Here is a 13,916-nt window from a genome sequence, read left to right on the forward strand (position 1 = left end):
AATTACATGATGATCGATTATATATACCACATTTTATGTGATGTGTTGTGTTGACCAAAATAAGAATAAAAATTGGCCGATAAAGCAAAAAAAATAAAAAATTATGAATTCAAATCCAAATATGAAGTAAAAATTATACTTTAATAGCGTAACAAGCATCAATTTAGTTCATCATCTCCAAAATATAATGCTTATAATCAAAGTATTTAAACTTTAAAGACAACACAAATACAATGAGTAGTGAGTACCTTATATAAGAAAAATATAGAGATTATGTTTATGGGGCTCGAAGTAGGGTTAAAAAGAAAAAAGTATGGCATAAAGGTACTTGAGTCCAACAATGATTCTGTCACGTTGGTCATCAACTCATAGCTAACTAAAGTGGACCCTATGGACCCTCTTCAGACAAAAACTCGTTCAGAAAGAGGGTTGCTTTTCTTGTCACCCACCATCATGCCTCGCATCCACGCACAAAAAATACCTCACTTACCTAAATAATCATAATAATATATAGTATGATAAGATTAACATATATATATAATTTGTAATAATTGAGCAGAGGTGATATGTTCTTAATGTTATTTATTATTTATTATGTTGCTTAAAGGGGTCCAATCCCATTCAATAGGGTATTAATAAAAAATCATTTCAAGGAGAATTACTTACCATGAATAATCAATAATTAAATGTTAAATATCTGGGGTAGAAATAATCATTCCAAATATGACTATTGGAGACTATATTTTAAGTGTCATAAATAAGGTACCATAGAAACCACATTGCAGTACTATTCATATGAGTAATTTTGTCGGAATAAAACAAAAAAAAAAAAAGAAAAATAAATTTGCCATGAACAGCTGAAGAGAAGTTTCGCATTTCGTTGTCAAAATCAAAAGCCCATTTATGTAGTTTTTTAAATATTTAACATAGTAATTTTCCTAATAACTATGAATGTTGGAACAAAACAAAGAAGAAAAACTTCCATAAATAATAGATAGGTAGCAACAAGGTAAGGTAAGGTAAGGTAGGTCCCTTGATCAAAGAGTTCGAGTCAATCCATAGTTAAGTTATATAATACATCGGGAACGCTCATGCCTCTTGTCTTTCAACTCTTCCGATTCGTCCACGTGGCAGAAGAGAGTGATCAAGTTCGTTGGTCTATGCCACGTCAACAACAGGAACCCCACTGGTGCAGAAACTTTGCACTGGGAAGAAAAAAAGCCCCATCGCGCGCCGTGAGTATACTATTAAGCAAAATCCATTATTAATTTTTCTTTTTTAATGGAAATTTAGATAAAGCCTAAATAAAAGGGCATTAAAATAAGAATTGAAAATTAAAATAAAAAAAATTGAGTCAATAAAAAAAAAAAAAAAAGAGGGCAAGAGGGGGTTAGGGGTGGGGTTCATTGGATGCTTTGTTACCAAACACGCACAGTGTTTAATGTCTATCGTCTTAAACGAGTAGCGTACACACGTAATTAAACAAAGGAAGAAGAAGAAGAAGAAGGCTCAGACCTCAGGCTTGGAGGCTTTGCTTCTTGTTTTTCACTCTACTTTTTCCTATTTTCTCGTTTCGACGAGAACGAGGCTTCCATTTATAAACCCCTCTTTGTATAATAACTATTATATTTATTACTTTAATACCAATTTTCCGCTCTACTTTTAAGGACCTAGTTCAGAAGTAGAGGAACTTTGTTATGGCCGCCTAAGGCTTCATCTCCCTCTCTTTCTATATATATAGTTTTCTGTACACACCTTTCTCTCTCTAGAATTATCATTCTTTCCGTCTCGCTCTTCAAGTTTCAGGTTATTATCGGAGGTGAGTTTGGGGTTTTTATTTTGGGTCCAATTTTCATTTTTATTTCTTCTGTCTATTATTCTTCACCTGTATGTGTGTTTTTTTTTTCTGAAGTATATGTGATCCGAATGTTCAAATATTCAGTTTATTAATTTGATGAATTTCTTCCACCAGTTTAAAATTGTAGAGTTATTGCTTGTCGGATTATAGAATTTATTTTATTCAGTTCCGGATGTGGGGGAGTTTGGAACGGGTGAACTTATGTTGTCAATAGAGCTAGATTAAGTTTATTGATCTGTTTCATAAATGAAATTCAAATATCAACTTTTCTATGAAGATCAGATATAAATTCTTCCCAAAATGATATTGTAAGAGAAGAAAAAAAAATCCACCTTAAGAAAAGTTGAGTGACTAAAGACCCGGAATTCTCTTTGCTTGATTATTGTTAGTGATAAATAGTTCTGGGTTTTGATAATTTATTGGGTTTTTTTGTTAGATTTTGATGTACTGGTTACTTCCTTTTTAGCCATATATATGTGTTTTGTCAACTTGGATTTTTGTGAATTTAGAAACTTTTTGGTAGGTGGAAGACTTTAGAATGGCTAAGAACGAAGATTCAGGTAGCCCTGGTTGGGGTGCTTCTTTTTTTATGCAAACAACGGAAGATGTTGCCAGAGCTGTTGCTGCTGCTGCGGCAGCAGCCACTGCCCCACGTTCTCCACGGCCATCTGTGATATTTTCATCAAAGGATGAAAATGGTGGCAGCCAATTTCAGAAAATTCAACGCCAAGTTACTAGTATCCTGAAAGGCTTCTCACAGCCTCGTGAAGTAAAACGTGTAACATATAATCCAGAAGATTTGACTAGCCTGAAGCGTCAATGGGCAAACTTTCAGTTGCAGTACTTGGTACGGTATTCTGTTTTAAATGAGTTTCAGTATCATGCTATACTTTTTTGGACGTGAAACAATTCAGAAAAAGGATTAAAAAAAAACTAGAATTTGTAGAATTTTGATGTAAATTGTCTTCCATGCTCTACATTGACTTGTTAGATATCAAATAATTGTTCCATACCACAATAGTTTAAGGTTTCCATGATAGCTCAAAGCCTTTTGTGGGATGATTACTACTTGCACATTGTTTTGATCTTGCAATTCATCACCCAGTGGAAGCTATAGTTGCATAATTTAGCCATAGTGTTTATGTAACCCGTGTCTTATTTAAGTGTGCAGGACCACAAGTCTTATAAGGAGCCAACAAGGCTTTTCGAGAGCATGGTAGTTGTTGGCCTTCACCCTAATTGTGACATTCAAGCACTTGAGAGGCAATATGTTGGAAGAAGGGCTGAAGGTTCTGGAAAGTTGCGAAATACACTTAGTTATCAGAATCAATCACGTGTAGAACCCAATATTGAACCTCAGGTTGGGGTTTTGAGGCCAAAATATTCAATTTGATTGTCTGCTATTGTTATTTGGATGTGCTTTGAGTATTCGATTGAATATTCTCTTTCTCTTTCCAGGTCTTGTTTGTTTACCCTCCAGAAAAGCAGCTGCCACTTAAATACAAGGATCTCCTTTCATTTTGCTTCCCTGGAGGCGTTGAGGTTAGGCATTTGTTTCATTGTTCTTTGGCCTGTTGTTTTGTGCTATAACATTCCATTAATGCTATAAGGTTCTGAACTTCTGCATAATTTTTAGAATTACAGTGTCATAAATGATTAAAATGCTATAAATATATATTTTTAATGTTTTATGTAGCCAAAATTTTAAAGTTTCGGCAGTCAATTGGTCTGTTGTTGACAGGTAGTTTTATGTTTACCATCTTAGACGTTGAATATCTGTACTTTTGACTGGTCAGTTTGTATTTAATGTATTTTAGTTATGGAAGATTAATTTGAACTTGTGTAGGTGATTATAAACTTTGTTGGTTGTAATTTCAGGTTCATGCTGTTGAAAGAACTCCTTCCATGAGTGAATTAAATGAAATTCTTCTTGGGCAGGTATTTTGCTTTTTTTCCTATTATCTTATCAAGATTTCTCCTAATTTGGCCGTGTTTCTTACTTGTACCTCTTTGATGATCTTTCCATGCCAAGTTTTCTTCCCTGTTACTCCTCATGGGCTTGTAAGGTTTCCCATGGTTTTCTTCCCTGTTACTCCTCATGGTTTCTCTATACAACTCGTTGTATTATTAGAGTATAAGTATATTCACTTTGAGGAATTTCTTGAATCGATGGCATTTTCCATCTTACTTTACTGGGTGAACTAAAATTTCCCAAGTGTCATAATGCTGTACAATCACATAAATGGAGTGTTGACTCATATGTATGATAAATACTTAGGAATGGATATGGACTAGATGCTAGAGGTCCTTAAAGGTTTTAAACACCTGAGCACTATTGAAAACATGGACTGTTAGAAATACATAAAGAGAGCTACAGGAGCAAGGCTTTATAACCTTAGTAATGAATTTGATATCCTGTCTTAAGCTTTACCTCTGATTGTTGAAATTTTCTGTTCACTTAACCTGTTTTATTCAGTTGTTACTGAAAAATCTAACTTTTAAGACTGATTTGATTGGCAATATTATAATACAGGAACACCTTAAACAAAGCGATTTGTCATTTGTATTCCGGTTACAGGTAAGATATAAAAAATTATTATTTTTCAAAAAAAAAAAAGATATAAAAAATTATTTTGTATTGATACTCTTTTTTAATGATAATGTATTTAATTCTACAACTGTCTGTAGGTTGCTGATTCAACATTATATGGATGCTGCATGTTAGTTGAAGAATTAGTACAAAAACCTTCTGGATTGCTTTCAATAATTTCAGACAAACAACCTTCCTATCCTCCTTTGAGCCGTCATATGCTAACCACTCGCAGATGTTATTGCATTCTCTCAAGGCTTCCTTTTTTTGAATTACACTTCGGTGTATTGAATAGGTGTGTTCACAGTTTATTGAATGATGCAATGTTTCTTTTTCAATTTTTAATTGTAGTCCCTTTATGTATATCAGCTTCACATGTATATTTTTCATTCATGCATTTAATCATTTGACTTTTATCTCGATTTCCTACAGCATCTTCACAGAAGAAAGGTTAGAGCGGCTGACAAAAGGTATTGCTGGTTTAGATTTTGAATCACCAGAGGACTATAGCAAGGAAGAACATATAGACGAAAGTACTGAAGAAACTTCTGACAGTGTATCAGTAGATGATAGAGCTGCAGAGGATGTGCTCAATGGATCACCTGAGCTTTCCCAATGCAAAGATTCTGAACCTGGAGCAGTTACAAATGATGGGAGTCACCTAGATTGTCAGATGCTTGACAAGGATATTGACTTGTTGAAGAAAAAAATCAAGGATGATGTTGTTTCTATTGAACCTGAAACCGAGTTGGCTACAGCCAAAAGAGAATCTAGTGGTGCAAATAGTGAAGATTGTGATGACTATGTTGATATCATTGCTATAAATAAGCAAGCAGTGGAAAGCCGTTTCCCAAATGCTGTTCTGCCTCTCCTGCGCTATTATCAATATGAAAGCTCTGAATCTTCACCCAGGTAAATAAATCCTTGAATCTTTTGTCTCTTTCAAATACACTTTGGCCATATATTATGTGATAGTAATTGATTTTTTGTAGCATGCTCTTGCTTCCATTCTTTCTTTCCTTTCCCCCCACCCATCTGTGGCCACCATCTCTTTCTCTCTTCGATTTAGAATGGGGGTGAGTGAAGGGGGACATGGTGAGCTGTATGTAACCAGGATGTCTAAAACTGTATTATGCAGTTTTCAGGGTTCTCCCTGCGAGGACAGAAATTTTCGGAGTGATGTTGATGATACTGAGACAGAAGAGGCATCTTTCTCTGGCCAAGATGATTCTAACGATCTCAATGGTATTTTGGAATGGGCTAAGGTAGGTTTCTTTCATATGATCTGTTTAGGCAGTTAAGCTCTTGGCACTCTAGTTTGTGCTTTAAGTTGTACCTTTACATTCCCTTCCTTAATCAATTTCCAGGCAAATGATCATGGATCACTACAAATCATATGCGAGTATTACCGGCTGCGTTGCCCTGCGAAGGGTTCCACTCTTAGATTTCATCCCTTGGAGCACTTGCATCCCTTGGAATATCATAGACTAGAAGAAACTGTCATACATGTCGGTGGTTCAACTATTGATTTGAGGTCTTGCACTACAAGTTTAGAACTTTCTGAGGTAGATTATGATAACAACCTTAGTCGTTACCAATTTCTTGTCCCTGGAAGATTTGTTTCATAATCTAGACTTGGTTAGTCAGTTGCATCATATACTGTTTGCTTTGTCAGGCTCATACAGCGCTCTTGGTTGAGGAGGAAGCAAATGCTTTGTCAATATGGGCAGTTGCATGCATATGTGGCTCTTTACGACTCGAAAACGTTTGTTTCCAATTCCATATTCAAATTTACCCTTTCTTTTTTATTTAAATGATTCTATTAGATTTAGCTTTCTAGATTTTAACGGTGTATGCAGTTTGGTTGAATTTATGTGGTTTACTTTCTTTTAATAGGATAGAACCTCTCTCTCACACACAATTAATTATATCGTGTGTATTTAATGGGTAAATTAGGTTATTGATTTTCATCGCACTTTGCAGGTATTAACTTTGTATGCTGGGGCACTGCTGGAGAAGAATATTGTGGTGATCTGTTCCAATTTGGTTCGTCTCATTTTTCTTACTGAGTTACACATTTGTTTAATAAATACAAGGTTTGGGTGGATTTGCCATATTGTTCCGAAATTTGGATATATTTAACCTTGCTGACATAGGGTTATTTTATGCACTGAGAAGTGTATAGCTCATTTTTTTGGGATTGGAATTAACTGTCTTAGCTAGGTCATTAGAATCATACCTGCACTTCGATAAAATGTCTCATCATTGATCAAGTCCAATTCTAGCCACATCCATTATTTAGTGGTTCGAGACAGGTTTGAAATGGGCACTAACTAAGCTAGTGTATCATATTACATGTAGTTAGTGAAACTGCTTGGACCGTATTCTCGAGTGCTTCACTCTTTTTTTTTTCTCATCAGTCTTGAGTCTTTCATTTCATTTCTCAATTATTTCAGTTCTTTGATGGGAAACCTTACAAGTTTTGGATTGTGATGCATACAGGGTATCTTATCTGCTATAGTATTGTCAATTATTCCTCTGATCCGTCCTTATCGGTGGCAAAGCCTACTAGTGCCGGTAAACTTTATTTAGTTTTTGAAACATTTTCTGAGCAGCTAATCCTTTAGTAACATGCTTGGTCTTTAACTATTATTTGACCTTAACCATGTTCTTAATATCCCAGGTTTTGCCAAGTGACATGCTAGACTTTTTGGATGCACCTGTCCCTTATATTGTGAGTTGTTAAATTACAAATGTTTGCTATTTTGGATTTCTAACTATTAAAATCATTAAATAATCTAGTGTGTGCTTTTAGTTTATTTAGGCTCAACAGGCTTGTAGTTGAATGCTTGCACCAATCAATTCTTTATGCTCAAGATTAATTTTGGAAGGAGACTTGATCGGCTCACCTGTGTCTAGATTAGTAGGAACAAATAATAGTAGTGCTAGCGCCTTAAGCAAAAGGAAGAAAAAAAATTAGTCATTTTTTTCTTAGATAGTAAGTATTTTTTCTGATATCTAACGGTTACTACAATGTATAGGTTGGTGTGAAGAACAAAACCAATGAAGTTCTATCAAAATTATCCAATTCAGTTCTCGTTGATGCCAACAAGAACCAGGTACGTATTTGCATGAAATACTTTATCCATATTTTTATGAGGGTGATGTTTCTTATTCCCATGACAAATGGCAAATTTGCTGCTTTTTAAAAAAAATTGTCAAAGGCCTTTGTCAATCTAACATAGTTCAAGTCAACGATAACTACCTCTTAAAAGAAAATGACAACGCCGTTTGTGTGGTGTGTATATTTATGTGTTACTTTTACCCTAAAACTAATCTACAATTTTTCCTTTTCAAAATGGGTTCCACTGTACTTGATATAGTGAGTGGGTGAGTAACTAGTATATGTTCATAAATGCTTGTTTAGGTTCTAAACTTTTTACCATTTTTTTTCTTTCTCAAATGTGATTAATGCTTGTTTAAAGATAGTTGAAATATAAGATTTTTTTCCCATTGTTTTTTATTATAGGTGAAATCACCTACAATACCCCAACTGCCTAAACAAAAGGAATTGTTTGCATCCCTAAGTCCTTATCATGCAAAGCTCGTTGGAGAAAGTTATTTGGGGAAGAAAAGACCGATTTATGAATGCACGGATGTACAGGTGTGATCTCTTGCTTCATCCACATGAAACATTTTATATTATGTAATAAAGTGGAACTGATTCACCTTTGTTGGCTGGAGATCTACAAAGGCGTTGAGTTGATTTTAAAATGAGTGCTAGAAAATTTTCTTCCTGCTTTAATAAATTGCTGGTTCTACTTGGGAAACTTCTTGTTGATGATTTCAATGTGAAATTTTCATGTTGCATGTAGGTTGAAGCCGCCAAGGGTTTCTTATCAGTTCTAAGAGCTTACTCAGATTCACTTTGCTCAAATCTCCGTCCCCACACAATTACAAATGTACAGTCCAATGATGATAAGGTTGGTATGCCTGCTGTGTCTGCAAAAGAAAATCATAAATGATATTTCCGAACAAACATTATCTTAAACTCTGCAATGCTGTACGTTTATATGTTGCATTTAAAAATGGATTCATTGATAATTTTGAATACCTATATTTACTATTAAAGTGACAAATATCCTTATATATATAAACAAATCAACCGAATCCTGGGGATGTGTTTTGTGAAATGGTACTTTCAAATAAGCACTATACATCAATTTGTGATCCACAAGACCATTTTGTTACCATGGACTCATGGAGTAGGAGTAAAAATAAATTTAGTAGGTTTTGGATGTAATATACTCACTCATGCATAGAAAGCAGGCATGCACAAAATGTTGAGTTGCTATGTTATTTAGCAGATAACAGAATTTCTGATACTGTGTTTCTTCAATGTTAAGGTATCTTTACTCCTGAAGGAGAGTTTCATCGATTCATTTCCTAATCGCGATCGACCATTTATGAAGGTGCGCATTTGCATAATTTTACTTTCTTCGCACTAAGTTGCTTGTAGCTATTGTATTTCGGGGAATTTTCAGCTATTTGATCTAATATTAGTGATGTTGTTTTGAAATTAAAGAAATTTTTTTCTTTTGCTTTTTTGAAGAGGGTCGGGTTTGTGCACTTGGGCAGTGTGCTAGTAATTAATATTAAACTATTTCTTCCAAGAAACTTCTATATCTTAATTTAATGTTTATACTCTTAGTCCTGTTAAAATAATCTGGTATAAGCAGATTCTGATGTTTCTTTTTGTTTTTTCATGTATGCAGCATTTCGTGGACACGCAACTCTTCTCTGGACATACAGATCTTGTGCTCTCTTTCTTCCAAAAGGAATAGTACCGACCATATAAGGATTAGCCTTTAGAGTTATATTTCATGATGTAACTTGAACGTAAGTTCAGTGATGCTACTCGTCTTAAGTTATAGGGTTAGGCCGAGATTAAAAAAAAATTTGCCTGCCTTAAAATGTTCTTCCCAGCTTTTTTGCCACTCTTGACTGATTGTGTATGGCAACCTAGTTGTGAAGGCTTGTTTTGCAGCCTTTCTATGTTATAAAATATATGTATGCAAGAGAATATCTCCAACCTAATGAAAATTACAGGGGTGGTATAGTATCTCATTCATACAGTGAGAAACACGTATTTATTATTATGTATGTATATATATATATATTTGTACCATGGCTCTGTACTGGACTTTGATTTTGGTATCATATAAATATTAAATTGAAGACGCTTCATAATTTCTAGTAGCATTTCTTTGGGATTAGATCGGATTGATAAAATGGTGGGTTAATCAGAACACTGGAAGTTTGCATTAAAGAATGATCAGCCGAACTTTTCACAGTTTTTCCTTTACATTTTGCTATCTGTTTAATCCTCATCTTATGTAATTTGGAGGGTTTTAATTTAAGAGGTGTGGAATTTCATAGCGACGAAACTGAAAGTAACGTGGTGTGAATGTGATAGCAAAATATGAAAAGAGAAATATTCATAGGGATGTCTGGGGTGGGGCCCATGAGCTTAGCCAGCTGAGACAGTGGGTATTCTGTACGAACATAAAGAAAAGTAGTTTGCATGTGTTTTCGCCTGCCATGGAAGGGAATAGCTACAGTTCCAGGGAGTGCACTGCTCTGCTCTGCACTGCTTTTGTACAACTGCCAAAGTTACCACTGACCAGACTAGAATAGTTTCACCCAATTTTAATTGCAATCCATTAATGCTAATTCTTTTACATCTTCACCAATCACCATTCCTTTTTAACCCCACAAAACTTTGTTTCTATTTTTAATTACATATTGATTAAGTTTGAGGTTATGCTCCTCATGTCATCCAAATCCTCTGTGTACGTACACTGAGAAAAGAGATTATTTGTACTGATGCAGGGTAAAATTACAGTATAATAACAATTGACATTTATCAAGCGACCACCTGAAATCAGATCATTAAGTTTGTATACTCTTTTTATGAAGAGCTGAACTCTCGTGTTTGTCTTTTTTCCCAAGTTCAAAGAAGAAAAAGGGATGGTTGGAAAATAAAAAAGCTGACTGAAGATATAATAATTACACACATTTATAGGATAATTCAGCAATTTAAATAAAGCGAGGGGCATGAAAAGTACATCTCAAATTGAATAGATGTATGCATAAAATGACTTTTCAATCCATAAACCCAAGAGAGGTATAATCACACCATGATATACCACATGTTAAATGTTTGTACCAGTCGATAAAGATGGCAATATTTACATAAGTTTATTAGGATAGGAGACCAACAAAACAACTGATCCAATTTGATCAACCAATAACAAGTGTTTGCAATATTAATCTTAAAAAAAAAGTAGCTGCAATAAATGAAGTGTAAAAAGAAGGTAAGGTTTTTTAGGGCGGTGGGGACCAGTTTCAGGCTTATCAGTAAAACCCTGAAAGAGCACACCTGCTCTGAGTCACATTTTCTAAATTTCCCAAATGGAAAAAGGTCAAAATGTAAGTGAGGGCTACTGGGGACTGAGGTATGGAACAGAAAAAGTAAAAGAGTTAGTAGTAAGTAGTAGTAAGTAGTAGTAGTAGTAAAAGCCCAAAACCGTACACAACCTCATCAGATCAGATGGGCATTGGCTTCAGACACCAACTCTTCTAGTTTGATATGTATATAATATATATTAAAAAAAAACATTATTATAATAATTATGTCTTTTTCTCTTTTTATTTTGAAAAAAATATTTGTTTATTCACTTTTCCTTTATAGTTTATGGGTTTCCGTAGAGATGTCAGAGACAAGAGCTGCCACAGAGGCAGGCAGCTTAGCTGCAGTCTGCAGAAGCAGAAGCATCAGAGAGGTGCAGTCACAATATGAGCAGAGAGAGAAAGAAAAGAGAAGAGGTGGCATGCAGCACTATAATCAGAACCATTAGTTTTATCCATGTACAGAAGATTCTGCAGCTCCATGGTCCCTGAAATAAATATACCTACTCTACTCCAAAAGCCATCTCTACTAATAAATTCACTCCCACAAACACACCTTCTGCTACTCTTATTTTTCTCTGAACTCTGAACTTGTCTCTCTCTCTCTCTCACTCTTTCTCTCTCTTTTAAGTCTGAAACAAGTTTCTTGGGTTGGAGTTTGGTTTAGTTTACATCTCTCTCTCTCTCTCTCCATTGTTTTTTCTTTGAAATTTCTTATTCTTCGTCTTCTAGGATGATGAGTGGAAAGAGCAGGTTTCCCTTCACTGCATCTCAATGGCAAGAGCTTGAACACCAAGCTCTCATCTTCAAGTATATGGTCTCAGGAATTCCCATCCCACCTGATCTTCTCTTCACCCTTAAAAGAAGCTATTTGGACTCTGCAGTACTACCTTCAAAGCTCTTCCCACACCATTCTCAACATGGTAATGGTAACCCAGCTTGATCTCCCTCTTCTCTCTTTTTTTCTCCTCACAAATCATTTTAGAGCTAATCTAGTATTTTTTTCCATATTAAAAACTACAAGGGTTTGTGGGTGTTTCTTCCTTTTCAATTTTGTTGATGGTGGATTATATAAATATATATATATATATGTGCAGTTGGGTGGAACTGTTTCCAAATGGGCTTAGGAAGGAAGATAGACCCTGAGCCAGGGAGGTGCAGGAGAACAGATGGCAAAAAATGGAGATGTTCCAAGGAAGCTTTTCCGGATTCAAAATACTGTGAAAGGCACATGCACAGAGGGAAGAACCGTTCAAGAAAGCCTGTGGAAGTTTTGAAAACAACTGGGACAAACTCGAATCTCTCAACCCCATCAACACTTACAACAACACTTGTCTCATCAACCAAGAATCGGTCTAATAACTCCCTTTCTTCACTGTCATCCCTGACTTCTGAAGGCCAAAACCGCCATCTTCACCCTTCCTGTTATCTCAACCCCCATCTTGATCATCAACAGCCTTTCAGTGTTTACAACCACAGTTCATCTTCTTCAAGGCCTCCTGGAATAGGTTTGTCATCTCAAGACAGCAACACATCATTGCTTTTCGACTCTGGGTCTTACTCTAATGCGGACTTAAGGTTTGTCTAGGGAAGAAAAAAACTGAAATTTTTCATTTTGTACTTCTTTTGGGGGTGTGATTGTGATTGATTGCTTTTCTTGTTGGGAAGAAAAAGCAGGTACGTTTATGGGCTTAAAGAGGAGGTTGATGAGCATTCATTCTTTTCAGAAGAGCCTTCAAGGACTCATGTAAGAGACTTATCTATGGATGACACTTGGCAACTCACGCCACTAACAATGAGTTGTTCTTCTTCTTCTTCAAAACAGAGGAGTTGCTCTGGTTTACAAAGTGAGCATTCTTATTTGCAGCTTCAGAACTCTACACATGGCTATAAACAACACAGCAAGCAAGATCAGCATCATTGTGATTTGATGAGGAATGATGTAAAAATGGAGAGAAAGGAAGCAACCCAGAAAACCATTCACTTCATTGATGAATGGCCAGTAAAAGAAAAAGATTCATGGCTGGAGTTGGATGACAAATCATCAAACAGTGGATCTGTGTCCACTACCCAGCTTTCAATTTCGATTCCCACCTCTTCATATGACTTTCCTCTCTTCAATACTTGTAGAACTCATAATGGTAACTCATCTCAAGACGTTTCTTTGCCAAAACACTGATGGGTGTTGGTGTTTTTCACTTTTTGTTTTTTTGTTTTGTTTTTAATTTGTCTTTATTACTATTCTCCTTTTGAATTTTGATGACCCAGTTGGGAATCATGGCTACAAATTCATTTTGTTTTGTTTTGTTTTGCAACGCAGGTGATTGAGTTTTCATCTGTACTGGGCTTACGAGAAAAAAGCCAAAGTTGTACTTAACTGGTGGAACTGTTTTTTAGTGTGAGGTTAGGGACTTCGGTCTCTCCTTTTTTTGTTTAGTTGAACGGGGCTTGAATTGGACAATGTATGTTTAATGAAGAATCCAATGTTTCTCTACACTTATTTATTTTATTTTATTTGGTGTGGGGTTTGGGTTTGGGTTTGGTTCTCTTTTCTTCTTCATAATTTGATTGCCATTACTCGTCCGTACTATTTTACGTGTCTAAGATGATTTCTTTTATTCAATCTTGGTGTTCATATGTTCCTAACCACAATACAATAATGTTAGTAAAGAGTCAAATTTAAGCAGGTAACCCCATCAAACTATATCTAAATGACATTAATTACTTATTAACTCTGAGCCAAGGAGACACAACACCCTACATATCCCTTTGTTGGAGACAATTTCTAGATCCATTTAATACCTTTAGACTTTTGTTCATCTTTTGTCATATACAAGTACGCGTATAGTAATTTCTTTTGTAATATATATAAGTGGTAACATTTTGAGGGAGGTTTATTTTGTATAATCAAGGAAAGGTGGAGAAACCTGTGTATGAAACCAGATAGAGGGATGTGTTGGCTTCGTTATTATCCAAACGACTATTATGTCAAAAAGC

General features: G+C 35.3%; 2 protein-coding genes across 10 annotated transcripts; both read left to right on the top strand.

Moving 5' to 3' along the window:
* The first annotated feature begins 1,435 nt into the window (after window positions 1-1,435).
* On the top strand, window positions 1,436-9,698 carry LOC133797316 (uncharacterized). 3 transcript variants are annotated; one of them, XM_062235182.1, is made up of 19 exons: window positions 1,436-1,819; window positions 2,368-2,705; window positions 3,030-3,218; window positions 3,317-3,400; window positions 3,737-3,796; window positions 4,392-4,436; window positions 4,547-4,743; window positions 4,881-5,360; window positions 5,587-5,713; window positions 5,816-6,013; window positions 6,124-6,213; window positions 6,432-6,494; window positions 6,951-7,025; window positions 7,132-7,182; window positions 7,490-7,567; window positions 7,978-8,112; window positions 8,324-8,431; window positions 8,855-8,920; window positions 9,224-9,698. In XM_062235182.1, the coding sequence occupies exons 2-19, from the start codon at window positions 2,397-2,399 to the stop codon at window positions 9,290-9,292; spliced, it is 2,424 nt and encodes an 807-aa protein (XP_062091166.1). In that variant the 5' UTR covers window positions 1,436-1,819; window positions 2,368-2,396; the 3' UTR covers window positions 9,293-9,698. The 3 variants fall into 3 exon arrangements, with proteins under 3 accessions (XP_062091166.1, XP_062091165.1, XP_062091167.1); XM_062235181.1 differs by having other exon boundaries at window positions 1,438-1,819; window positions 2,382-2,705; XM_062235183.1 differs by lacking the exon at window positions 1,436-1,819 and having other exon boundaries at window positions 2,539-2,705; window positions 3,023-3,218.
* Window positions 9,699-11,183: 1,485 nt separating this feature from the next.
* On the top strand, window positions 11,184-13,413 carry LOC133797317 (growth-regulating factor 1-like). Of its 7 annotated transcripts, none has more exons than XM_062235191.1 (5): window positions 11,184-11,848; window positions 12,017-12,497; window positions 12,597-12,666; window positions 12,787-13,060; window positions 13,240-13,413. In XM_062235191.1, the coding sequence occupies exons 1-5, from the start codon at window positions 11,653-11,655 to the stop codon at window positions 13,245-13,247; spliced, it is 1,029 nt and encodes a 342-aa protein (XP_062091175.1). In that variant the 5' UTR covers window positions 11,184-11,652; the 3' UTR covers window positions 13,248-13,413. The 7 variants fall into 7 exon arrangements, with proteins under 7 accessions (XP_062091175.1, XP_062091171.1, XP_062091174.1 ...); XM_062235190.1 differs by having other exon boundaries at window positions 11,186-11,848; window positions 12,588-12,666; XM_062235187.1 differs by having other exon boundaries at window positions 11,185-11,848; window positions 12,594-13,060.
* The last annotated feature ends 503 nt before the right edge of the window (window positions 13,414-13,916 follow it).

This window comes from Humulus lupulus, chromosome 8 (assembly GCF_963169125.1).
Source record: "Humulus lupulus chromosome 8, drHumLupu1.1, whole genome shotgun sequence".
Taxonomy (NCBI): domain Eukaryota; kingdom Viridiplantae; phylum Streptophyta; class Magnoliopsida; order Rosales; family Cannabaceae; genus Humulus; species Humulus lupulus.

Bases quoted from the DNA above. Each gene is read 5' to 3' on its own strand.
- LOC133797316 (XM_062235182.1), top strand. From the start codon at position 2,397: ATGGCTAAGAACGAAGATTCAGGTAGCCCTGGTTGGGGTGCTTCTTTT. The intron at 6,014-6,123 runs GTAGATTATGAT...TTGCTTTGTCAG, and splicing joins CAAGTTTAGAACTTTCTGAG to GCTCATACAGCGCTCTTGGT. The intron at 7,026-7,131 runs GTAAACTTTATT...TTAATATCCCAG, and splicing joins GGCAAAGCCTACTAGTGCCG to GTTTTGCCAAGTGACATGCT.
- LOC133797317 (XM_062235185.1), top strand. From the start codon at position 11,653: ATGATGAGTGGAAAGAGCAGGTTTCCCTTCACTGCATCTCAATGGCAA. The intron at 11,849-12,016 runs GTAACCCAGCTT...ATATATGTGCAG, and splicing joins CCATTCTCAACATGGTAATG to TTGGGTGGAACTGTTTCCAA. The intron at 12,498-12,587 runs GTTTGTCTAGGG...CTTGTTGGGAAG, and splicing joins TACTCTAATGCGGACTTAAG to AAAAAGCAGGTACGTTTATG.